We start from the raw sequence: 27,588 nt of genomic DNA on the forward strand, positions 1-27,588 counted from the left end.
AGCGTCTGTTTCTCCCACTCGGTAACGGTGAGCTCTGCTGACAGAGCCAATGAGTCCGACAGGGGTAAGCAAATCCCTTCTGACATGACAGAATGTTACACAGTCAAACACTGCAATTCACATGAGAAAACAACAGACTGCTTCAAATCTAACTCTATTGGAAATGCAGGGCTCGCTTTAAACTCCCATTTGCCAAACGAGAAGCAGACCAATTATCCATTCTCTTAAAGCAGCACTACAGAAACAAAGGCAGTACTCGGCCTTTGGCGGTATTTAAGGTACAGTAACCAGGAGGAACCACGCTGTCTCCTTGCCAGGATGAGGGGTTGCGCTCCAGCTCGTGAGCGGAGCAGGGCTCCTGCCCGGCTGCTGGAACGGCGTTGGCCAGGCTGCAGGTTCAGCCCTTGTCCTCCTGCAGCGACCCGCCATTCAGCACCCTCCCCGCATCCCACCCTCTCCTCTCCCACCCACTGCCTCCTCCCCTGACCATCCAAGGGCCCCCTGCCCTATTTTGGGAGGGGACGGACAGTGTGGAGGAGCCCCAAGCTAGCTTTCCTCCTGCCAGGACCATGTACCGCCGTCTACCTGAAACCAGCCCAGGGCTGCAGCTGGGACCACAACCAGGTTTGGCACTGGCAGCTGTGATGCTCTCAGAGACCTCACAGACATCTGACTCTTGTGACAAGGGTCCCTGAACCCTTCCTAACATCACCCCACAATGAGTGTCTGGCCATGGTGGCAGGACCCCCAGCCTTATGTGGTCCGTGTCACCTCAGACATGACATCGTGGCATCCATCGCCCTCCAGCTCCAGCCTGAAGCGGCCATCCCAGCTCACCCGCCGGGCAGTCGGCACCTTGCGGCTGTCCCAGGTGTCACCACTGCAGAGACACCTGATGTCCCTGACCCCCATCAGCAGCACAGCCGGGACCTCCAGCATCCCTATGACAGACTTGCTTGCAATTTTGATCAGTGAGGGAGAGGAAAAAAAACAAACAAACAAACAAAAAAAAAACACAGGAGGAAGTAAAGATGCTCTCCAACTATTTTTAGTTCTGCATAGACCCTCTGCACTAAGCTAAAAAATAGAGAAGATCGGGGGGGGGGGGGGGTGGAAATCACACAAACACTGCGGGACTAAGAAAATGTTGCTCTTTTAGCAGAACTTTGGAAAGTCAAAAAAATCTTTCTTTTTTTTTTTTGAAGAAAACTTGCCTTCTCTTTCCCCATGCAAACAAAAATGAATTAACACTTTTTCACAGATGTTAAAAAAGTTTTGTTTTGTTTTTTTAAAAACATCTCCCCCCTCCCCACCCCCAACACTTTACCAAGACCAGCTTCCAAAAGAAAAAAGCTTGGATTAAATCCTTTTAAACAGGTGTAACAATCAGTATTTGTTTCTGGAAGGGATAAGTAAACCCAAGGATTTCGTACCAAACCTGGACAAAATACTACATCTATAAATTCCTAAAGAGACGCCGTTTCCTAATTTCACCTCTAGTTTGAAACACAGCCAAACACAGAAACGCAGACTTTATCAAGAGTGGCTGTCATGAGGAGAAAGCCAGCTAACTTCTCCCAACTAACTTCTCTAAAGTAACCTGAGCAGTCTCTCAGAAAGGGAAGGCATGTGACGACCTGAAAAATATATTCACCTCGCTGATTAAGACCCTGGAAAACCTCAGCTGACAGCAAAAAGCCACTTCCCCTTCTGCAACCCCTTCCGATCCTTTCTTCTTCACCCTCCCCAGGGGCAAAGCCCGTTACCTGGCCGGTCAGGGTGAGGTTCAGCCTCTGCCGAGGCACACTGATTATTCACAACAGAAGCAAAAAACGCTGGGTGCGAATGTAACCGTGGCCCCGCATGGCACCTACATCCTCGGCACAGATACCCCTGCTGTGGTGCAGCAGCACTGGCTTTACCCACCACGCCAGCAGCTCCAGGTGCCAGCAGGAGGATGGGGCCGTGGCACGACACCGGCTGTGCACTGCATTGGCATCTCCCGTCTCCGCACCCAGCCACACAAAATCCAAATCTGGCTGCGCACACACGGGAGGGCAAAATGACGTTGTCGACTTCTGGTTAACCCGCGTTTCAGGATGTTGCAAGGGCCTCTGTCGCAGACAGATCTGTCAGCCCACCAAAATTATAAAGGTGACAGTGTCTCCTGAACTCAGGCTGGTCTCTTAATAACTGTGACTCACGGCTGGGACTCATCTGCTGTCAGCAGGAGCCTCCGTACCTGCAAGCACACCCTCCCAACGCTGGAAAGATGGAGAAAGCACAGCCTTCAAACACGCATGGGTAAATTAACGAGAACATCTCCATCAGAATTTCTAACATACGAACGTTTTTAAAAGAGGAGCTTTTTGACATGGACGTCTTTTATCCAGAATACCAATACCTACATCTTTGCAGGTAGCATCTGCCCTGACTTGGCTATGAAGTTTCACAGGCATTTCAGGCCATCATCTCTGTCCTTTCAAGACTTATCATCTTGTGCCCTATTCCTGTGCTTAGTTTCCTAAGAAGAGTCCCAAGTAACTGGATGATATCTTCCTCCTTCTGAGTTTTGGTTCACTTTGCAAATGATACTTGCCCACAACAATGGAGACCATTGACTGGAACATGGCTCCAAGGACATGCCTGGGGAATTGAGGAAACGGGTGCAAATTCACACCCATCTCAGACCACACCAAACTTACCAGCTCTCTCTGCAGTGGCTCCCATGCATGAAGAGACCTGGGAACTCACTGCAGACGGGTGTCCCTGTTTTCAGAGCCACAGCTAGCTCAGTGTTTCCGTAGAGCAAGTGCTTTCCTCTGCAGGAGACACTCCACAATCCAAGAAAGAGAGGTATTCTTTGAAAGCTGGAGTTATTTCAAGCTCCAGGCTATTAGGACTACCAACAATTAACATCCTAAAGCAGTTGTCTGCCCTGTCTGCTCCCGGAACATATGGCACAACCAACACATTATAAAAATTTTGCTGAGGGATCCTGATTCATCTAACTAACTCATTGAGAAAGTCATAATTAAAATATTTTTAAATGGGCCACCACCAGAGTCTGCAGGCAAATACCCAATTTTATATGCATGTTTACAAATACCACAGCTGTCTATATGTTCTATATGCTTTATCTCTACTTAAAACCAACTAGTCATGGCCAAGCAGCTGATGTACATGCTTACCTTCAAACTGGTGAGTAAATCCAACGGATTCATTCTCACCTCTAACCTGCATTTAGGGAGATATGAACACAAAGCATGTCAGCACCTGTGCAATCCCTCTGGATTTGGGGTTCCAGATTCATGGATGTGCTAGCAAAGGCGCCTTAAAATCAATTCTGGTCACTCTTTCAGCACCTGGAAATCCCTACAGGCGGCAGGGCTGACGCAACAGTCCTAGCTCAACTGCCTCCCGTGCACTGCCTTTAGGGATTGTGCACTGTAAGCCAGCACAGTGGCCAGCACCCACTGAAGCACCTTCCCAGGCAGCTCTAAAGCATTTGATTGCCTGGGCCAACATCTTGCATTTACACAGCATCCCAAGCCTAGAATACCCCAAATCACTTTGAAAGCTTCATGGGTTTGACATGTCTGTTGGTAAAGAGCACAAAGCACCCACCGCTGAGATGCACCAGACTTTTAGTAACAAATCCCAATTCTTTCGCCTTGCCTAGCAGCAGCGGACAACAGTCAGTGGCAGGAAGTAAAAACATAACAATAATAATTCGAAAACACAGAAGAAATTTAGATGCCTGAGGCAGGCTTTGGCCAACACACACTCCAGATGAGTATTTGGGAGATTATACATTAAAACTGACATTTCCCTTCTGAATAAAAATATTCCAGAGTAGCGATTTCAATCTTCTGCAAAGAACAAGAACCATTAAAAAGCTCCTTTCTGTAGGAATATGTTTTCCTCTTGCCTTCCTTGACTGTCTCCAAAAGAACTAGGATCAGTTCTTTCCTGCAGACACTGCTAGTAACACATGCACTCAGAGTACAGGTAGCTATCAAATAAAATTCCCCCAAAACTCTGCCAAATCAACACAGAACCAATCATTTTCTTCCATGGGAGAAAGGTGTGCCAGTCATGCCTCTTCCATTTTTGTCCTCAACCCATTCCTGTAAAGATAAGACATCAACACAAACCAGCTCTCGCAAATGCCCCACTTCCCAGAGGTCTGTCTGACCTGGTTGCAGGATCTGGTTTCGAATGCGAACAAAAATGTAGATTGAAACGTCCTGTTGCCCTCTGGACCTCCAGTTTGCCCCTATGTGTTTTAAATAACTGTTTACCTTGGTTCCACCTGAACAGTTACACAAAATGAAATAAGGTTGAAATAGTCCAGGTAGCATGTGACAGCTGAGTCAAGCACAATGGTCTCTTCCAAAGTGGTATAAACCTCTTCCTAACCCGGAGAAGAAAATAAATCAGACTGATCCCAAGAAACAGCTTGTCTGCAAAATGGGAGATGCTTGCACACATCACTTGCATTGTTCATGATCTCTGTAGTCATCCATGTCCACATCTGAATCAAAGAGGGAGTTTCCAGTGTAATCTGTGTCAGGGGTTTGAGAAATACTGTTCCCTTCCTCATCAAATGTTTCTGTCCTTGAATAAAAACTGAAGTCCTGCAAAGGTGAGTAAGTCTTGCTTGCTTCGCTGCTTTCCTCAGATTCATACAGAGTGTTATCATCATCATGGTGCCATTCTGGCCAAAATTTCCTCCTTATTCTTTCACAATACATAGCAAGGTTTATCAGTTCACCTGCAACAGAGCACAACAGACTCCAGTAAATACATCCAGTCAATAATGCTCTAACTCACCTGCTGATGCAGAAACATGTTAGCACTGTTTGGAAACAAATTGTGCAGGTTCTTTCCAAAGAGGTTTCAAAATTCCAAGATCCCATCAATCCTCTTAGCGGCTCTGTTTGTAACTTTCATGTAACTTAAAACATATATTATTAATCTACATTCAACAAGAAGGGTTACACTGGAATGAACATAAGTGCATGTAGCAAAATAACTATCCCAAATTCAACCTCTACAGAAATAAATCAAGACAAGATACTAATACTGTAGGGTTTTCATAGTAAAATTTTTGCTTATTTTGCAGAAACCTGGTTTCTAAAGACAGAATTTGATCCTATATATACACAATACATTCATCAAAATACAGTGAATTTGGGTTTTCCACCACCAGATGGCAGCGTTGTCTGCAAGATCAATTCACATTTTAAAGTTTTTATATGGTCACTGGCTCACCAGCTCACCCCTAATGCTCCTAGCCTTAGTACCTTATGCCTTATGTTTATACATACATGTATGCTTAGAGTATGCTTAGAGAAGGAATTACAAAAAACTTCAAAGAACAAAGAAATAATAGCATATTAAAGGGAATAGGTATGTGAAACCTGCACTCACAATAGCATGAGTAGGTGGATGCGTACAGAGAATCATCCATACTGCTTGGGTATTTGCATCTATTGCCATCTATTTATTTTCGTTAGAGACAAACTAGTTCAACAAACATAGTAGTCCTTCTTGAAAGCCATGGACCCTTCAGAATTTTATCCATGATTCCCTAGACATCAAGGGGAAGAACTGTATAGACAATAGTTATGTCCTCATCTCAAGTATTTTTTTTCCTCAAAGTTTTAATAATGAGCAAGTCTATGCCTCCTAACTGTTGCTTTAGTAGCTCTCTCTTGCACAGAGTAGACCTACAGGTCAGATTCATTCCTTTTACACCTATTTCACATCCTTTTCCTTCTTAGCTCTTCCCATTCTTCATACTGTGTGGTTTTATTCTGAAAAGGGATGCAAAGATACTTCCACATGCCTATACCACCCCACAAGGAAAAAAAGTTAAAAAAAAGTGCGGAGGGGAGGGGTATATTGGTTTCCAATTCATGCAAAAACACAGTGACTCCAAAGTCAGGCTGGACTTTTTCCTTCCCAGCATCTTCAGTAACAGCACAGGCTGTAATTTCAGTGGGACAATAGCACTTGCAGTTCCACCATCAATGAAACTACTCAGTTCAGCAGAATTTGGCTCATGGCCGTGCTTCTGTCTTCTCATACTTTACCCAGCATTCATTCCTGAGATGCATTCAGTCTTTGCTATGTTAAACAGGGAAAAGATCAAGTACAGGAACAGAAACAATTACCACGTAGAACATTAAAGAGAAAACAAACAAGAATTTTAAGAGAAAACAACATTACAGGATACAAATGCTACATCAAAGGCAAGAACAGCCTGCAATGCAGTTGAAGTGCTGCTGCAGTCTTCAAATGTCATAGAATCATAGCATCATAGAATCATAAAATCATTAAGGTTGGAAAAGACCTCTAAGATCATCGAGTCCAACCGTCAACCCAACACCACCAGGCCCACTAAACCATGTCCCTAAGCGCCTCGTCTACACGTCTTTTCAATACTTCCAGGGATGGGGACTCAACCACTTCCCTGGGCAGCCTCTTCCAATGTTTAACCACTCTTTCAGTAAAGACATTTTTCCTCACGTCCAATCTAAACCTCCCCTGGCACAACTTGAGGCCATTTCCTCTCATCCTATCACTAGTTACTTGGGAGAACAAGGTCCTTACAAGGTGCTCCAAGTTTAAACACGGCAAATGCCACCGACAGTTTTTCATCAGAGATCACTTAAGCTTTCCTACCTTTGATTAGTCTCTCTGGTCGAGTCCCTGGTAGTGTCCACATTGCCTGTGCCAGATGCCCGAAGACAGTGGCATCAACAGTGGAAACGTTTGGTCCCATAATGTACTTCTTGTCACCTGTAAATACAACAGCAAACATTTCTCAACTGGATGTCACTTCTCCCCAGTTAAAAAAGACAAAAATTTCCCTGATTACATCTTTAGCGTATTTTTTTTTACTGAAATCATTTAGCTGAAAAGGTTCACTGGTTCAAAGACAGGGATTCGATGTTGAATATGGTTCAAAAGCTGTTGCTAGGGTTCAGCAGGTGAAATCCATTACTGCAGCTTCCCCTGTGCTCACCACTTCTGTAACTAGGCCAGTTACAGAGCCACCACTGGCCAAGTAACCTCCTCCGCTCATCACAGCTGGCAGCGCATAACCACCACACTAGTTCTGCTGCATTTAAAGTCTTCTCTGCAGCCAGCAGGTACCTCAAAGCATGATTTTCTCCTTTGGTGCAAACCCATAATAGTTCAACCATGGTTCGGAATCATGAATGCACCTGCTGAAAGAAGCTGGTCACTCTGTATCGCTCATGCGTGCAGATCCAGTTTCAGGTTACTCATCTGACCACAAGAGAAAAAAGTCATACCCAAAGCTTCCCTCTCCCACCATTTGTTCAGGCTGAAACCAATGCACCAGTCAGACTGGCAGCGACTGCTCAGAAATGACCTGCATCTCCAGGAGGAGGACACAGCCACGGGCAGGAGTGAACAGCTCCTCTCACACACCACCAGTGCAGTGCCCCCACCCCCAAACACTGGTTTCTACCTGGCAGGGACCAAACAGAGGCACGTCAAGCACACAGGCAGGCAAGTGAAACAGCAGCTGCTTGGGACTGGCCTGGGTCAGAGGAGGGCATGTCTGCTCCACACCACTATTCTGCTTACCTCTCTGGGCACCCCAATGCCATGATGGTCCTAAGTAGCCACCACAGCACAAACAGATGGGTAACTACCTAAGATAGGGAAGATAATCACGTTTCAAAGCCACTGTTTGCAAAAAAACATCCCGTACAAACTTGTTTCCTCATCACAGGCACAAGACCTGGAGCAAAGACCGCACATAGGGCACGCAGGTGAAACACGCGGTATTGCAGAGGTCAGGTTAGATGGTTGCACTGTCCCTGCCTTGGCCCAAAGTGCTATGAACTGTGAAATGTGGTATGTAATTGAATTCTCCAAATCCAGTTATCCCATCTCCCCAGGTCATTCTTCCCCTGCCCAATGTAAGCTGTCTGTAATTCAGCAGGTTATTAAATGTTAGGGTTATTGAGTGAGTTTAGAAAAACTGTCCAGCAGTAAAATGCATCAAATTCCAGAGTACGGTACAACAAATGCTGTCATTCTCCTGTACTATAGTGTAGCAAAGCAGTGCTCAGGAATAACCAGTAACAGTAACCTCCTCTAGCCTGTCAGATGTAATTTTAACAGTTAACCCTCCCCAGCTCTTTCATGGCTGCATCAATCTGTTGTTTGAAAACTATGTACAGGGTAAATGTCGTGTCTTTTCAGTATTTATGTGATCAGTATTCCTCAATCTCAAACACAGCTCAAAAATTGGTCCCCAAACCACAGCCATATGCCAACACTAGGAATTTAGCACCATACAACCGGGTCTGAGACTCGATCTGTAACGATATTGTGCTGGGAAGTAATACTGCCACTTCCATCTTGCTACAACTAAGGCAGGCTAGTGAGGGCTGAACCATCCCACTCTTTTGCAAACAGAGTGGCTCCTCAGGCACAACACCTGCACCTTCAGGTGCATGGAAACAAAGGGGAAGAGGAGGAAATAGAGCTGTGGTTCCATAAGACTGTACATCTGGTTTTAGGTCAGCCTGCACCACGTAACACAGCCTCCATGCACATTTCCTTCACCAGTTCCAATCCGTTCACAAAACTTCCAGTGTAACATTTTTCCAGAAGACTTTCTGACAAACCAGGTATCATCTCTCAGTATCTAGTTTTATGCCAGATTACACAGCGCCTGTCGCATCAAGGCTGCCATAGTGCTAATCATCCCAAACACCTCGCTGCATCCCCTGGCTAATCCAACAGAAATGCAATCACCTGGTCACACTGGACTTGGATCAAATTTGTACCGCCCAGAGATTTGAGAGCACACAGCTCCACTATTTACAAATGCATGCACCAGATGATTCAAAAGCAGCTACTTCAGCACCGGGTCAAGAAACCCCGGCAAGAGACAGATCTATGAAACACAGTGCTGGCAGGAGACCTGCACCCTTCCACAGCAGCACATACAGCCCACACAGGCTGCTGCAAGGCATTTCAACTAGCATTAGAGGCTCACGTTCAGGTTAGTCCCACCTCTGTGTTTCAGCTCTGAGCCCCCCTGCCCTCCACAAAACGTCAAATGCTTTTCAAAAGCTGGTTCAGGCAGCTGCTGCCCTGCAACTCCCCGCTCAAAATCCCCATTTACCCAAAAGCCTGAGGCAGGCAGACAGCTGAGAGGGCACTAAACACGTTTATGGGCACTGCTCACTTACTTGCATCTTTTAAATAATTACCAAAATGTGTATTTTTTTTATATATTGCTAGTTCATATGCCCAGTTCCCCTCACTTCCTTACACTACTACCAGGCAGTAGGAAACTACTACAACACAAGGAAATTACATTTGTGGTTTAAAGACGGCAGGACAGAGAGCAAGATGATACCAACAGGGCAGGCTGATCCATCATAGGAGGATTAGTTCCAATTTCCAAGTTCATAAGAGATCTGGAGGAGTCTGTTAGGGAAATAGGTACATGGGAGAAGGAAAAATTATTCTCAGAAATGAGACAGAAAGAAAAAAAGCACTCAAGATGTGACTGGGAATGTCAAAATGAGTGTCACAAGACCTGGCAGCTGCCAAGTTATCATTCTCTGGAAGCAGCTCTTGGAATTTAAAAGTTATTCTTGTTCCCATGTGAATGGTCTCTGTTAAAAAATGGGGAGCATTAAATTAATCTGATATGCCTGATGACTGACAGCTACAGTTTGGTATGTGCAGCTATTCTGCATGACAGGCATCCTTTTTAAGCTCTTAAGATTGCCCTCTAATTAACAGCCAAAATCCCAACTGCTTCCTCTTCTGGGAAAATACATGGGCACATACACGTGGAGGGGAATCTCTCAAAGATTTTTGTGCAGGCAATAGGCTGACTGACTGCCTTCTCCTTCACGCTGTGAAACAGGAGAGTCTCCAGTCAGGCTGCAAGTCCTCATCCCGCCTCCTGTCCTCATCCCAGAATACCACCTGGAGGCCACAGTTACTAGACCCAACCATAAACAGCTGGCTGGAGAAAACCTGAGCATGCTGCTGTTAATGAAAAATCAAGGCAATTGTAGAAAAGTAGACAAACACACCACTAATCAAAAAGGCAAATATAATGATTCACGTAACTGCACACTGACTAATCTGACATCCGTTTCGGAGGGGAAGATAAAAAAAAGTACAATATTCATCTGCTAATGTAGTAAAATAACAGGAATACAGCAGATGCCCATCAAGGCTTTTTGAAGTACATAAGGCACAACATTCTCATCAATAATCTGGAAGTAAAAATAAAACCCCTGCTGATAACATATGTATCATGCAATTAAAAAAAAATTATATAGTGAAGAAAATACCTTATCCTTGAGGATTTCCAGTGATTTTTCCCCACCAAAAACAAAAGTAAGAGACTGTTTGATTATAGCCTTTACCTTCACAAGGGCACGACCCAGGCCACCCAAGGAGGAAGGAAAAACTAGGAGGAGCATCTGCCTGAAGGCTGGAATCGGACAAACTTCGATTTGAAACAGGTCAGATTTTGATGGTGATTAACATCTGCCACCAATTACTAATGAAAGTGGTGGCACCTCCACCTGCTGAAATCTCATAATTAAAACTGGATGCCTTTTAGAAAGACACACTTCAGCCAGAAAAAAGACACAGGCCTCAAGACAGCAACCAAGCAGTTTGATTCAGAGATCTGTCTAGGTGATTTAATGATCTCTTTGAACTGAAAGCTTTACAAATCTGAGTGTCAGTATAGACTCAGAGACAGAAGGATGCAGACTTCAAATAAGCAAACCAAGAGACTTTTACAGATACTCGGGAACATGTTCCAGTTTTCTCTTGAAGGCTACGTCTACTCTTGGCAGACAGGGATGACTTTAGCACAGACACATCCACTGCTGCTCCGTCCAGCCTGCCAGCGTTGTCTAGCCAGAACCAGGAGGCTCTGCTGAGCTCCCAGGTCATAAGGTTGAACTTACTTGCTCCAGCCCCCATCCCAACCCCATTCCTCTCTGCAACATACATGGAGCCACGCAGTGCCAACCTCAAGGCTACGGCAACAGTAGTCCCACAGTTGAGGGCACCTTGAGCTGGCCACGGCTCTGCAGCGGATGTGCCCACACTTCTTCTAAAATGAGCTGCTCCCTCCCTTCCTCCCCAGAAAGAAAAGGGACCTCTTAAGCTCCACATTCAGGTTTTCTTTGAAGAGGCACTAGAATAGGTAACTTTTTGTTAACAAACAAAATGCAGCATGAGAAAGCGTTGACAGAAGAGGTGCTGTCAAAAAATATCCCCCTTGCCCATTGTGCCCATGCATCACGTGTCTTTTTTCCACCTTGCTCCCAATCCAGCAACTCGGCAGGTTTGTTTCAGAAACCAAAGTTACAGAAAACTCTACACAGCCCCACCAAGGTCCTCTGCAAATATCTTCCTTTCCAAAACACCTTGGAAGTCCAGAAGCATCTCCCTTCCCTTTCTCAGCAAGCACTCAGCTTCTGCTTTCTGCTGGGCTCTCCTCACCTTGCTCCCTCCATCCACTCCACACTTACCTATTTAGAGCATGTGCAGTATGTCCTCCCTCCGGAGCACAGGGCATGGAGGCATCCCTCCTGCCCTCCACTCAGCCACCTCTTTAAAGCGATCGTAACAGGGAACAAAGCAGCCACACAGGTGCTATCTCTCTTGATTCCTTGCACAAGAGAGACACAAGCTCAAGGGAAGCAATAATCTGTCCCAAACCAATTCCTCAAAATGCAGATTTTACACAGAAGCACAATATGGTTAGCTCTCAGCAGACTGCAGGCAAGAAGCACAGTGTAGACAGCTCCAGTGCAGATTTCAGCTTGAGCTACACAACAGAAATGAGGCTCATGTGATTCTAGCTAAGTGAGATCAACCTTAAGACTAACCCTATGGGATCCATCCATGACAACCAAGAAGCCTAAAACCACCTATTTTGACAACACAGATCCATCTCCTACTAGCAGCTTTGAATAAAGGCGCTAACACCAACCAAATACAACAAAGTCCAGCTCATCAAAATAACATCTGCAAAGGGTTTTCAAATGGCAGCCTCATAACGATCTATCAAACAGCCATGAGTCCCATGAAGAAAAAATGAGACACCCCCCCCAAAATAAGAGATTTCATTTGCAGAACTAAACACTACATTTTCCTAAATCCACATAGCAAAATGCTCTTCCAAAATCGCAGGCCACGTTCTGCTCCTCTAGATACACATACCCAGTACTCAGAGAAGAAAGCCGCTTACCCCTCTAGAGACGCAATTTGGTAGCAAACAGCGGGGAAAGAAACACTGTCCCTGCCAGAGCAAGGACGGCACTGAATGACAGCAGCAGCGTGGACTCTACCTACTGACAAAATGAGATTATTTGTGTACGCGATCAAGCTGCCAGGAAGTACTCGCAGTCGATTTCATCCTGTGGACAGCAGGCTGTGAACAAAGAGAACGCGCGTAACTCGCTGTACGTTACCCAGGAGGCCTGCCAGAGTCCGCATGTCCTTCTCCATCAGCGTGTACATCTCCTCCTCCGAGAAGCGGCCAATGCCATGGCCGTACATTTCCCGCTTCACGATCCCTTTGGTCAGATGACAGAGGATCCACTTCAGCAAGTCACTGAAGGGGCCAAAAAGTGAAACCATCTTTTGCGTCTCGTGAAGATTTTCCACCCACTGGCAATAAGCTAAAGTCCTAGAAGGATGCGAAAATAAGTTATAGCGGTGCAATACCTAGACAGCCCATCACCGCCCTGCAAAGGCTTGCAGAAAGGTTAGGCAGCGAGCATTCTTAACACTGGGTGCTCACTGCCCTGATGGAAAAGTAGTTTCCAGTAAAGAGTAGACCCTGATGCAACTCAAGAGTGACAGCAGAAAAAACTGACTTTGCAATACTTACGCAGACTGCCCAGTGCTTATTCTCTCAGTAAATCGTGACTCACTTCAAGAGAAAATGAGATTCACATTGAAATATAAAATAAAAGCTGCAGAATTCTGCTAAACTCGCATAACAAAATGCAGTGCCAAAAGGGCCAAAAGGATTTATTAGCTAAAGATGATTGACTGCACAGACCTGGGGAAAACAAACGACAACAAAACAGCCAGCAAAGAAACCAATCTTTCCCACCAACCTGTTCTACTTGTTTTCTATACTCCTGAAACTTAGCCAAGCAGTAACTTTGCCCCAACACAAATATTGTAGCAGTCATTTTTCAGAAGATCTCTGCTCCCCTCAGAAACTAACAACGACACAATCCTTTAAAAATAAAATTTAAAAAATGAAGAGGTGGTGGTTATTGGGTTAGTTTTCTCCTGTATTTTTTCCTCTCTTCAAAATGTTGATTTTATGAGAGAGGCATTTCTAAAGGACTCTGTTGTACTTCGGGCTGTATTTCAGCTTTATTGAATGGCAAATATATTATTTTGAAAGGTCTTTTTATAAAAATTTGTCTTACCAGCTGAAATTTTTGTTTCCTAAATGAATTTTTGTTCTTTACTAATATTGTAGGCAAACAAAAAATTGATTTGTTGCTGTCGCTACTCAAGAAACTTATGAAAAAAGAAACATTAACTTTTTTAACGTCTAGCATCTTCTGACATTACGAAGAAACCAAAAAGACCATATGACTTTTGTCACCAAGTTCAAGGGATGTTGGAAAAAGGGCTAAAGACACCCCAAAGTAGACATGACAAACATATGAAGCCAACAGGCTCTCAGACACGCAGGGAGTTGATACCCATATTCCAATTATGTTTGTAGCAATTTCCAAACTGAAAAATCTGAAGTGGATTTACATATTTGAGATAGTATGAAAATAGGCTCATGGAGACGAGATAAACTAGTGAAGCTAGATCGAAAAGTTGAAATATCGGAAGTTGCAAAGTCATGTACACAATTATATTAAATATTAACTTAATAATCAAATGTTTCCATTTCCAATATGATCAGAACTCCATTTTTTTAGTTTAGAATATGACTTCAGTTTTATCGTTGTACATATTTCTAATTGCACATTTCTAATTGCACATAATTTCCTTAGCGCTGATATGGATCGCCCAATTCAAGAAAGAAAAAAAAACACCAAAGCAGTATCTCCTGGAGAACTCCTGTGAATTTTTTTTTTTTAAATGTACATTTTATCAAACTCCTGTATGTCATGAACAGAAGTTGAATTCAGCAGTACCATCAGGGAACAACTACATTTACACCACGAAAATGTTCTAATCTAAGTTTCCACAGATTCTTTACTTGAATTACTATAACATGAGGTAAAAGGAGAATACTTGGTGTAACAGCTGGGGGAAAAAAAAAAAAATCCACTTACAGCTCAAATTTAGAATGCTCCCAAAAGAGCAGGTGAAAGGCATTTTAATTCTATTAAAAATTGTCCACTGCAGGGCAATGCCTTCTGCTCAAATTGATTTCATTAAAGTCAGTAACAGTGAGGCATGTGCAGGTTTTGCTGCAAATGCATGAACAGTGAAGAACAAAAATGCACCTGCTATGTTTCTGATGGCTTTTATCCTCAACAGATTTCTCCACAACCTCTTGCACTGTACTAATATGACAAAAGCATCCCACTGACGTTTCACACGCTTCAGTACCACTCTTCAAACGGGGGTGTTCTGCACAATCCTTGTTTTTCAAAATGGATGGATCAACTCAAGTCATTGGGCTGGTTTCAGCACAGCAGAGTTTGAAACAAAGCCAGATTTAGCAAGAGGCACCAGCACAAAAAGGGGAACATGAAGCCAGCAAGCACAGGAGTAAAGAGTTACTGAAATTCCAGAAGTATTAACTTTGGCTAGAAGATGTGGTACAAGGCTGCCTTGTTGCAGGAACAAAGGTAAAACAGGATTTAAGAAGGATGGAAAGAAGACTGGGCTGAAAGCATAAGGGCGCTCCACAGAGCAGAACGTTTCAGTAGTCGTGTTTCACGGGCCTGGGAAAGGACAATGTCCCTTGGGCAGGTACAGATCTGAATGGGAAGAAAAATGCCGGTCACGATGTAAACACTGGGAAATAATTACAAATACTATCTATATCTGTAAGTTATTATTTATTGCTTGAATAAGCTAAGAAAAACCTGCTCTCTGAGAGCACTACTGCGTGTCTCGCTGCAAAGACCCTCCTTCCCCAGCATGGACCTGACCAGCTTCACCTGGCAACACAACTTAGTTGCTTTAGGACAACAGGCCTGGCCACGGAGAGGGACAACAAGAAAAAGAAGCCAAAACAAAACAGAAGAAGAAGAAGAGAGGAGACTCTGCTGCAGCATTTTTTAAAAGTCACCCCAGTCACACAAGACTAACTTGGCCCTATGGACTTGCCATCACTATTGTTCACTCCAACCACACCAGCGAGCTGGCACCGCACCAAGAATGATCAACCACGTCCAGGATGGCTTTAATTTCATGAGACAGGATGAACAAGGTTTCCCACAGAGCTAATTAGCCTATACTTTAAAGCAAAAATACATTTCCCTAGCACTCACTTGCTCTGGGGCAGAAGGTCTTTGAGTCTGGAAGAGGCAGAGATCAGATGAAGTGTTTGACAATCAGGACAGCAACGCAGGAAGAGCAGAACTGCACAGGATTTAGGTAATCCTGCTTCGGCTAAACTGTCAAGCACAATTTTAGACATCTGCTTGTCACTTTGACTGAGTAAAGTTGTCACATGTCCCAAGTCTCAAATTTACATGGTCAATGAAGGCAGCTAAACAGACAACCAAAGAGTTTACTCCTAAAATTTTATGGTTCTGAGCACGCAAAAGCAAAGAAAAAAGCAGGCTCAGATTCAGAGAGACAGTTAAAAGCACTTTTAAAACTGGCTTTACAAGCACTTTGTTAAAATAATTCTATTCGAAGGTTCATTAATCTGTGCTTCCTATCAAAACATGCTCCTCTGCATTTAATCCCACCCATCATCCTTCTGCTCAGACTACATTACTAGAGTATTATCAACATTACAAAAGGTTAGAAAATGCCAGAAATCAGGTAGTCTACATAACCTACTTCAGCATAACTATACATTTTAAACTACAGTTAGTGTTTATAGGATGACATAATTATTTTAAATATTGGCCTGAACTGAGCCTTTTGGGAAACATTAACATTCCCATTTGTGCCAGCACACCTGTACAAATCTTAGAGTATAAATAAAACAATAATGCGTTAAAGAGCAATGCTGCGGGGGTAAAGCAAATCTGAAGTCTAAATGTAACAGCAGCTTTGGCCTCAATGCATAAATCAGGAGAGGAGATGGAAAAAGTGACTCATCAACAGCGGCTTGCCTGATTATCCCTAAACTGTCTGAACATCAAGGCAAGGGGGAGGTGTTCACAAGGATGTGAACTGGGGGTTATTTTTCCTATGTGAACCTGTGCAGAGTGGAATTTCTTGATATACAAAAGGATTATAACAAATTCATTCTGCAATCAGCTGCAGAAACCCCACCTGCTGTGCGCCGTCCCAGAGCGACCGGCTGCCAGTGGCATTCAAGCCTCATCATTGTTAATAGCAGGAGAGACGTCACTCTTATAATTGGCTTGATGTATTTAAACATATTTATATTATAAACATATTTTATGTTTAATACAAGGCAAGTCTGAATACCGACCAAAGTCAAGATTCATTTGTATTCTCATACCATGCTTTTCCTGTACTTCAAGCACTCATCACATATGTGATGTTTACATTGTCTTCTTGGAAGACGAAGTGAGAAATTAGTTGAATATGTATGTGTGTATACACACACACTTATAAATCACTAAGATTGTGTTTGACAATACAGCTAAACCAAGCTAATGGGTTAGATGCTGCATATTCAAAGGCTTTAGGTTCTCTCTAAGCACATTAGTGTCGCCAACCTGAGATCCCTCTCCTGAGATTAAAGTGCCAGAAAGCACCTCGCAGCCACTGCTAGCCCTCCAGGCGCCAGGAGCTGCCTGGTTTGAATGCCAGCAGTGCCATCAAGCCAAGCGAGCCAGTGCCAGAAGGACATGAGAATCTGACATCCTCCAGCCCGTCTTACACAGGGGTCCGATCCCATGAACGTGCTGCAGATACACCAAAAACTCAACGCATCCTGAAGATGGCTGTGGGTGCCCCGCTGGTTTCTGAGGGCCCACAGGTCACTGCAGGCAGTGGAGGCGACCCAGGGCAAGCCTTCAGCAGATGACAGAGGTCTGCACCAGATCCAGGACCTGGGGCAAGAGCCACAAAATTGGTCCGCTCCCATCTCCTCCCTTCTGACTCAGCCCAACACCCATTCAGGTCAGCAGGCTTTTTTTCTTTTGCCGATTTAAACGTAGCAAAAGCCTAATAGTTACAGCATTCTCCAGGGGCAGGAGCTCCAGTGCCAGCTCCAAATCAGTCTTGTGCATCTCGGAGATGTGCTCTAACACCAGCACTAAAATAGGTACGCTTACTCGCTTGCTGTCTTTTAGCCTGACCCCTGCCAGACATCGCAGCCTGGGGCAGAGGCAGGGTGTCTGGAGGCTGAGGTTCACAACAGCCCTGCATTGCTCTCAACTCCAGCCAGAGCAGCAATTCTCACCTGTAAGAGGCACTAATTTGTGAAGATGAGCAATTACCTTGGCAAAAGTAGAACAGTTCAGGAGGAGAAGCTGAGCACCCACCAGGATTAGCTCCATCCAGAGACAGCACACCACAGGATGTACTTTGCTTCTTTGTTCGATCAATGTACTACAGTATCACTTATTTATGATGAAGCTACTTTGCATGCTGCTGGCAATGAAACAGTATGAATCACATTTAATATCACTGCTTTGGAGGCTTGATTTTATAAACCTTATCCTGCAGAAAGGCGATCGCTGTTACAAATTCCTCATCGTGGGACCTGAGGACACCATGAACAAACCCTAAGCTTCTGGTGGGAAGCAGACAGGTTCAAGGTCCGATGTGAAGGGATCCCACAACCACAGATGCAATGCTGTCAGGGAGAAAGGTGGTCCTACACAGCTAAAGCCTGATTTTATTTTAGTGTAACTATAGGATGGTCAAAGTTGTTATCCAGGAATTACAGCAGTACAACAGTGATGCCTCATAGCTCAGGCTTTGCCTGGTACAGAGAACTGGCATGGTGTAACCTCACCAACATAGCAAGCCTCTGGTACAGCCACACAGCAGGGACATACAGTAAGACTTACAGTTGGATGTTTTACTACACTGCAGCAAAGATACATGCCTTAGAGAAACTCAACTGTGTGACTAAACAGGAAAGGCAACGGGGATATACAGCCAGGCATGCACATCTCTATTCTTACTTGGTCTAGCTTTGTCCACCCATTTCAGTGCCACCCCCCTGGGTCAGCACCTGAATTTGCAATACCTGTTCCCTATGCTCCCCTGTGTCATGCCCAGCAGTGCTGAGTCAGCTCAGAGGAAGCCTGGATGGACAGACAACAGCTTCACAGAGGAAAGCGCAATTTGTAGTTGAGACACAACAGCGGTATAAGTTTGTCATCAGTAATGTTACCTTTAAAGCAGTTAAGTCTACAGACCTTGAACCAACCGACACTAAGGCAAGGAGATGGAGCATTAGGGGATTAAAAGGCCTCATCTTCCCTTTGGCAGCTATAATAATTGAGAGGGGAAAAATGAACAAAAAAAAAAGCTACATAGGCAGGCTACTTAGAATCATAGAAACATTAAGGTTGGAAAAGACCTCTAAGATCATCGAGTTCAACCGTCAACCCAACACCACCAGGCCCACTAAACCATGTCCCTAAGCGCCTCGTCTACACATCTTTTCAATACTTCCAGGGATGGGGACTCAACCACTTCCCTGGGCAGCCTCTTCCAATGTTTAACCACTCTTTCAGTAAAGACATTTTTCCTCATGTCCAATCTAAACCTCTCCTGGAGCAACTTGAGGCCATTCCCTCTCGTCCTATCACTAGTTACTTGGGAGAAGAGACCGACACCCACCTCGCTACAACCTCCTTTCAGGTAGTTGTAAAGGGCGATGAGGTCTCCCCTCAGCCTCCTCTTCTCCAGGCTAAACAACCCCAGTTCCCTCAGCTGCTCCTCATAAGACTTGTTCTCCAGACCCTTCACCAGCTTCGTTGCCCTTCTTGAGTCAGATTTTTGAAGCTACAGCACTGCAGATGGGTATAACTGGTGAAGGTCACACTTCTTGGAAGGCAGGAATTACACTTCTAAATCGTATCATTTAAATCTGCATACTGAATGCTAAAATTGTTCCCAGGAAACACTAAAAATTATCTGAAGAACTATATGTACACACGTTGCTGCTCATCTTCGATCACAAGGTAAAAGAAAAAGCAGGTTAATGCATTCAATTTAAATCACACGTTGTTTTGAAGAAAAAAAGTGCAACATGAATGCAAGACTTCGTACAGCAAGGATTTAAATGCATTTGCTTTAGAAAGCAAACTATTGGGAAGAAGCCTTGTGCCTGCTGAGGCAGCCAATGCAGCATCCAAGATGCCATGTCCACCTGCTACTTCTATGAATCCAGACTGGAAAGGGCACTTAAAAAGGACTGAAATGTAAAGTGGGGGGCAAGTCACAGGTATTATTTTCAAAGGTGTCAGTAAAATGCATAAAGTACCAGCAAGGTTATATTTATGTTTTCTATTCATATACATACTTCAGCTTCTCAGGATACTGTGACTAATACTGTATCCTATCAACTGGCAGTGTTGTCACAATACATATTAACAGGAGTATCCTGTGTTACAGGAAAGGCAATAATCCATATTGTAATTGCACACCCAGATAATTAAAATCAGTAACTGTAAGAAAACAATATTCTAGATTTACTATGAACACTGGATTTGTTCCCCTGCCAAATGTATTCAGCCATCTGAATACATTTCAGATGTATTCAGCCCCCAAACCACAAATGTATTCAGCCATCTTGATTTTTTGCTCTTTATTAACAAGGCTGTTTCTATACGGAGGTCACGTGAAACAGGACAGAGGAAGAGCCCACTGCTGCTCCCTTCTGCAAAGCTGCAGACAAAGGGCCTGACTCCTTACCTGGCTTACACAGCATGACAACTTTTCAGGGGAATTACCCCCGGCTCATACTAGCGTACGCAGAAAGAAGCAGCAGTTTTCTAGGGTGAAGAGAGTTGTGAAATTAATAATTGGGTACCCAAGCTTTCTGCAAGAGAAAATAAGCATTCACGTCCAGGCACGAGCGCAGGGGCAGATCTGACAGCACAAGAATGCAGCCAGCTTTGCCATGCAAGCTTACCAGTAGAAGTGCTCCTCCACCATTTTTGTCACGGCTCTGGAAACAGCTCTTTCATGCGGACCAAGGTGTTTATTTAAATTCACTCCAAGTTTCTCTTCCAAAAAGTCGATAATGAACTCAGTGCCAGATACTTTCTTGTGATTGTATTCAATCCAAGGCATTTTCCCTTGAGGGGAAAGTTTTCCATCAAAATAGTTCTAAGAAGGAAAAAAGGTAAGTAAACAAACAAACATACAGGCAAAAAAGGCCCTTCAGGTTCTGTTTCAATGAGAATAAAGCTTTTAAACTATTTTTCTGTGTTTTTAAAGGCAACATTATCCAACAAACTTTTCTTTTTAAATTAATACTCTAGACTAGTGGTAGCTCTTCAATCAGAGCAACAGCTTTACCAGACATGACAATTCAGATAAAATTATTTCCAGGTCCTACAAGGTGTTATAGACTTTTATGTTGGATGCCACGTGGTGTTAATATTATTTAAGTATCCAGGCTATTTAAGGGATTGGAGATGCTCAGATCTCCCAGAAGACTGGGTTCATTATTCTAAACAAGTTTTTAATCACAAGACTGACACCTAAATTTGGCTCTTGCACAGAGCAGCACTTTTCACATTAGAAGTACTTTTATAAAGATTAATTCACTACCTATCTCAGATAGTTGCATGACCTCCAAGGATAAAACACACACAATCACAAGCGTGTAATGAAAGGCGTATCATTCCTTCACTGAGCAGGAGGGAAATCTGCCTTTACATATGCTTCTGCAACTTCATAACTTAGAAATCTCATACATTTACAGACACACTTGTTACAATTGGGTCTCCAAGAGCCCAGCACCGATACAGCACTAGTGCATCACTGAATACTGGTATATCTGCTCAGCATAGCACTCATGCAAAAGTAGCAATGTATCTTCCCCATTTTACAGTTGGAGAAGGTGAAACAGAGATTAGAGAATTTATGTCTCATCTGGCAAACACGAGAGGAATTGCTGGCTTTCAAAACGTGATCAGACATTTGACTTCAACTCTCTCTTACTTCTGAAGGTAGAGACACAAGGCAGAGCTTTCTTCTTTTCTTGCGATGCCCATCCTCACGTCCTGTTATTTACTGAATGAAAAATCCTAGCTCAGAAAGCTGAATCATAAAGGCTCACAATAAAGGCTCTGCACTCAGTCTCTGGCAGTCACTCTAAGCATCTCGGGATCTAGCTCCTAATTGCTGGAGATTTAGGGTTAGCAGTTCTGGACTGACCTGTTTGGGTCTCAAGCATTTAACCTTCTTGAATCCACTAAAGATGGATTAAGGTCCTCTCGCAGCAAGGAGCGTACACCACAACGTGCCTCCAGCTCAGTCTGAGAGCACAGCATCCTGGCTACCGCTCAAAACGCGGATGTGCAATGCACTACAAACGCGCGGCCATTCCCGGAGGCTCTTCCCTTGTGGATGAAAACAGACGAAACGGGTAACGCTGCTGGGAAAACAATGCCTTCTGGCTGTAGCCTTTTCTGGGATTTCTGCCCAAACAAATAGCACGGTAGGGACACCAGATTATGTAATGTCTCATCTACTGCATCCCTGCGTGGGTGAATGAAGCAACTGAATCCACCCCACTTGAACGTGTGGGTGACGTGGGGGTTATTACCTCTGGTCCATGGGAGAAACTCTAAAACTACTGAAACTGAAAGGAGAGCACTGCCCCATCCTTCCACCTTCCAGACCTTTCCTTCATCAAAAAGGCTCTTTCAGAACTCAAACTGATAGGTTTCCCTAATTTTTCATTATGAATTTAATACAGAATCATAAGCTTTTTCTGGAACTACATAGCGTGTCTATATGGCACTGAGCATTGTTGGCTTAATCTTTGTTAAGCCCTTTCAGTATGAGGTTTCCCTTCTTGTGCCCGAACACTGATGTTTTGCAGAAGCTACTAGACTTGAAGATGTGTTTATTACATATTGCAATTACTGTAGTCCCTATCATTTGCAACCCAGAAAAAAAATCTTATCATTCAACTGCACATTTCTTCAAGCACATATAATATATATAAATACATTGCTTAAAAACTTGTTAGTACTGCATTAATATTACACTCTCAAAAACACAAATGAGAGCTAAAGTTCTTACAGGAAAGTTGGTTTACCTAAACTTAAAAAAGCCTTCTCTGGATTTGCATGTTTCATTATACACAGTTTATCAAACAAAATAGGAAACATCTTTCAATGACCTGAAAAAACCCTAGTCTTTTGACAAATCTGTTATACTGTTCTTGCGTCCACTGTTCTCAAACGGGTATTTTTAGGCTTGAAACCTCGGTATCGTTATGGCTCCTACTAATTGCCATCAAATATTTATCAATTTTCCACTTAAAAATTGTTCCAGCTGCAAAGCAGGAAAAAGCTATGGTATTATCATTAAAAAAACAAAAACAACCAAACAAAATATCCCCTCATACCTCACAGCACATTTAACTGAACTGCAGCCTGCAAAGCAACAATAACAAGAGCTCCCCAGAACCTCATTTATAGAGGAATTTACAAACAGAATGGCATAGGGCACTTCTGGGGTAATTTTATAGTACTATCCAGAAGAAATTAGGTTCCACATTTTCAATTACTGCTGCTTATGCTTTTACTTCTACTCATGTCTCTTCCCAAGGAGGCTACCATCTTCACAGACCTGGCATGAAAACAGCACGTTTCTGCTGTGCTAATTACTTATCAGATTACATAAATACTCAGCTCTTCATATTCGTGAGGGAATCAAGGAACACCCAGAAGATCTCCACAAGCACCCAGAATAGGCTCTTTCAAAGCAAGCTTTATCAAGAAAAGCATCAAACATTTTGAAAAAACAGCTAGGTACTATGACAGCGCAGCCAGGGTAGGGCTACCTGAATTATTTTTGATGGAGAACTCACACCTAGAAAGGCAGCTTCAAGAAAACATAAGCACATTACAAGAGCGCATCTGTTGGGAGAAATTCAGATGAGAGTAAGGTAGGAATGTGTCACCCAATTCCACTTCTCACGTGCCATTAAGGCATGTTGTGTAAAACACAGCACGTTATTCAATAGTCTGATGCACTATAATAAAGTATAAACACAAGGAATCAAAAGAGTAAAAAGTCTGACCACCCCGCTGCCTTCTCTTCACCCCATTTCACAACCCTCCCTTCAAAGCAGCCCCTTCCCGGGAAGGTGATGACCACAGCAAGTCTCAGGAGGCGAGCCCCGGCACCAGGTGCCGCCTGATGTGCCATCGCTTCTCCATCACGGCAGGCACTAGTGCACAGGGAAGCGAGGCGTTTCCTCCTGCATCTGGCCGTACCCCCCCTACACACCCACCCTGCTGCCTGCCGGGGGCAGGGGCCCATCGGATGTCTCTTGTCACCTACAGTGTCCTACAGGTAACACATCCACAAGGGAACAAAATAAAAGTCTCCAGGTAGTCTGAGTACAGGAAACTTCATAACTCCAGCTGAGAACGGTGCTGCCTGCTGGCTCCCCTCCTGCTATCTCCTGTTCCCCTACCGCTTAATCCCACAGCAGCATCTGTACCTTCCTCCGCCTGCCAGAGCCGAACGCAGCACCATACTCCTAACACAAGGACAGAAACAGAATCTGCCTCTTCTGGAAAAAAAGCTAAGCTGGTAAGCTTAGCCCCACCAAACTTACCTCTAAAACCCTACAAAGGGTCGGTAACCCCACAAACACCTTAAGCCCATATAAGCCAGCATGGCTAAAAGCGGCAACCTGGCATTCCCAGCACCCACAGGACCCATTCCTGCTCCTGCAGCGTGGCACGTGGAGCACATGGGGAACTGAGCTGGATTAAAACCAAATAAACTAAACCTTCATGGCTCCAGCTAGGCCAGCTCCGGCCCAGCCTGATCTGGCACAGAAAACCACGTGCAGGAAGGGACAAGAGGGAGCCGCTGAAGGCAGGAGTGTTGCTTTTGGTGGTCCTGCTGACCTATGTCAGCTTAGTGTGCTCACAGCTAGCGAGTAGGGATATAGAGATGCAATACCAAAAAGCAATGCTGACCTTCAGTACAGAAAATAAAGAGGGGACGATAACCCTCTGTAAATCCCTCTCTCTGAAAAGCTGGGTGACTCAATTCTACCCAGCATGAGCTGTCTAAACGACTCCATCCTGAACCACACAAACGCGCAGTGTTATCTTTTAGAAGTGACCATATCCTGTGACAACCATCTTTTATACTGCAGCTTTCTTTAACTACTCTCCACCAGAGCAACTTTGATCCTCGCAAACCTCTGAACTGCATCAACTGCCGTTAGAAAGAAAACAGATCTCATCAAAACAGTTCTCCCTTCAAACATGCAATTTCTACCCAAATTACTCTGGGTGGAAAAGCAATGTGCACTAAGTCCTCCTGCTCCAGCCACACATTCAAACTTCAGTATCTTGCAGGTTCTGTAAACCTAAGTGAGGAAAATACATCCCACAGGATGGAAATCTCCCTCTTTAATGCTCTGAAGTATCTGATTCAAATACCATTAAATCTCAAGATAATGAACATTAGTACATTTTGCTTAAGTCTTTAAAAGCCTGAGTTTAATGAGGTTTTCTTTCACTTCTGATGTAAAAGAGTTTAATCGCATACAATGCTGAATGCGTATCAACCACAAATGCATAAAAAAAAAAAAAGTTGTAATATGGTTGTTTTTCCTCTGTAAAACACTGGACATAAACGAAACGTTCTTCCTAACACCTTGGTATGCAGCAGAAAAAAGTGACTTGAACCCACATGGGGTGAGCATGCAACTTACCCACAGCTCTGCCTCTTTGAGACAAAGTGAGATGCCAAATTTACATCACTTGGGAAAAAAAAGATAAAAAAAACCCAGAGACATTTCTCCTACCCAACATCCTCATTACATTTATCACCACTGTTGTATCATCTTAAATGCACTCAATGCTTTACACAAACAGAAAAGAAACCCATCCCGTGTTTCAAAGAGCTTGCATGCTGTACAGCTTGCCGACACCGCAACGAGGCGCGCGCCAGACTCACGGCGTCACAACGAAACCTTGACGCTAACAGGCGAGACTGCTAGATTCAAATTTCTGCTCTCCTGCCTTTCATTCACTGGAGTAGCTCGGGCTTCGTCCCCTGCGGGAAGATGGCATGGGATGCACCCAACCACAATTAAGGAGCAGTATCCACGACCTCTAAAAGCAATTCTGTCTTCCTTCACTGGAGGGGAAGCACCGGCGATGGGAGGTGAAGCAGAAGGCAAGCACGTCTTCCCAGGTGAGCACCAGAAAGAAACCCTCCAGGAAAATAAGAAGCTGCAGCTGCCTAATCTTGATCTTTTTAGCATGGTGAAATTCAAAGACCAAATAATGTTACGCTTTAGTTTTGGGGTATTATTTAGCATTATATAAACTCCAGACTACTCTCCCACTTCAGCATTTCCAGCCAAGTTAGCTTCCAACATTCATTTAGCTTTGCCAATTAAATCTAGAGCTGTTCCAGACCAATGTTATTCAAGTCATATCTTTAAAGGTTACACACCAAATTTAACCGGAGACGTAAAAGTGTCGGTGTACCCACCTAGTTTGTAGGTGTATGTTTACATCTCCCCGGGTGAGACAGATTGGGGGGGGAGGAGAGACGGGATGCCTATTTGCCATTTCATGCAATTATAGCAAGCTGCAATGTAAAGGAAAACTGCACAATGTACCTGGTAGGGCAAATCAGCCATCCTCAAGTAAGTTTCCATTTTCAGACAGAATGGAGATAAGCTTGGAACACCATTGTTAGGCCTTGAAAACTGATGCAGTATGATAGCATCTTTCGAATCGAGCTCTTGCTCTTTCCTGTCAAAACCAGAACAGAAATTAAAAAAAAAACAAAAAAACGTACAGGCACATGATCCATCAGTACATTAAATACACAAAGGAGAAATCCTGGCCGAGGCAACACACACATCCTCCCTTCATGGACTACCGCAGGTTTTCGATGCACGGCATCCAGAGCCGGTGAGAAGCACTCAGGCCGCCGTGGCAGGCAGCAGGCTTGGCTCACCCTGCACCACAGGCAGCCCAGAGCAGGCAGAGCCCTACGCAGCGCCAGCACGGGGGCCGCCAGCCCCCGCGGCCGCCCTGGGCCACCTGTGGAGGCGGGCGCAGGGCACCTCTTCAGAGCCGCCTCCTGCCCTGCTGCAAATGGCAAATAGGGGAAAAAAGGGTAAAAAAAAAAAGGGGGGGGGGGGGGGATGATAAATGGCAAAAACTCGGTGAAGCAGAGAAACCAGCCCACCAGGCCTCAACGCCCTCTCCCCTCAGATAAACGCCTCGAAGCGCCGCCTCAGCCCCGCGGTGAAAGCGCCCTTCGCTTCCACCGCTTCCTCTCAGCGGCCAGCGCCCGGCCCCGCCGCTCCCGCCCCAGCCCCGCCGCGCCCCTCGCAGCCGGGGGCCCCCCGCAGCCTCACCGTATGGCCAGCAGCTCGTGGAGCAGGTAGGCGGCGGCGGCCAGCAGCGCGCCGCCCGTCAGGTACAGCGTCTTCTTCCACCAGGAGTCGGAGCCCAGCGCCGCCATGGTGCCGCCCGCGCCCCCGCCCGCCAGCGGAAAGGCGACGATCTCGCCCCCATAGAGGGCGGGCGGCGGCTCCTCAGGCCCCGCGCACCACCCCAGCGACAGACTGCGGTTGCGGCTCAGGTCCGCCACGCAGGAGCGGGGCGCCGCCAGGCCCACCCCCCACAGCATGCTGCGCCCGGGCCCCGCATCCCCCGCCACACCGCGGAGCCCCCCACCTGCCCTGCCCTGCCCTGCCCTGCCCCGTCCCGCCCCGCCCCGCCCAGCCCAGCCGCGGCGGCGGGGAGGGAAGGGCCGCGCCGCGCCGGGCGGCTCCGGCGGCTCCCTCAGCCGTCGCTGCGCGGCTGCGCAGGGCGGCGGGGAGGGCAGGAGAGGGGATAGGGTGGGCCGGGCCTGCCCTTGCGGAGGCCCCCGCGTCCCCCCGCCGGGCCCGGGGCGGGAGGGGTGCACGGACGGACCCCCGCGCCGCGGCTCCGAAAAAAAGCGTTCTCCAAAATTCAGGGCGAAAAGCCGTGCTGCTGACCGCGCTTCACGCCTGGGGTTTTGCGTGTAAGCCGGTCCTGTTCAAATATCCGTGGTCTACCGCTCCGAGCATCGCCGCGCTGTTCCTTTACGGAGGAGCAGAGGCCTCGTATTTTATCCCGCATTTGGGACAAAAGACGCCACGCCATCACGCCCCAGTGCCTGACCGCAGCTGAACATTACCACACGCGTCTCTAAACACCTGACATCCGG

The 27,588-nt window shown here is 45.3% G+C and overlaps 1 protein-coding gene across 1 annotated transcript; it reads right to left on the reverse strand.

Annotated features, from left to right (window-relative positions):
* Positions 1-1,110: 1,110 nt before the first annotated feature.
* FAXC (failed axon connections homolog, metaxin like GST domain containing) lies at positions 1,111-27,024 on the reverse strand. The gene is made up of 6 exons (XM_076333281.1): positions 26,750-27,024; positions 26,000-26,135; positions 20,291-20,487; positions 12,519-12,736; positions 6,694-6,810; positions 1,111-4,777 (listed from the first exon to the last, which is right to left on the reverse strand). The coding sequence occupies exons 1-6, from the start codon at positions 27,022-27,024 to the stop codon at positions 4,494-4,496; spliced, it is 1,227 nt and encodes a 408-aa protein (XP_076189396.1). The 3' UTR covers positions 1,111-4,493.
* Positions 27,025-27,588: the final 564 nt, after the last annotated feature.

Source organism: Aptenodytes patagonicus, chromosome 3 (assembly GCF_965638725.1).
Source record: "Aptenodytes patagonicus chromosome 3, bAptPat1.pri.cur, whole genome shotgun sequence".
Classification (NCBI taxonomy): domain Eukaryota; kingdom Metazoa; phylum Chordata; class Aves; order Sphenisciformes; family Spheniscidae; genus Aptenodytes; species Aptenodytes patagonicus.

Bases quoted from the DNA above. Each gene is read 5' to 3' on its own strand.
- FAXC (XM_076333281.1), bottom strand. From the start codon at position 27,024: ATGCTGTGGGGGGTGGGCCTGGCGGCGCCCCGCTCCTGCGTGGCGGAC. The intron at 26,136-26,749 runs GTGAGGCTGCGG...TGGTTTTGACAG, and splicing joins CACGAGCTGCTGGCCATACG to GAAAGAGCAAGAGCTCGATT. The intron at 6,811-12,518 runs GTAACGTACAGC...TTGTATTTACAG, and splicing joins GACTCTGGCAGGCCTCCTGG to GTGACAAGAAGTACATTATG.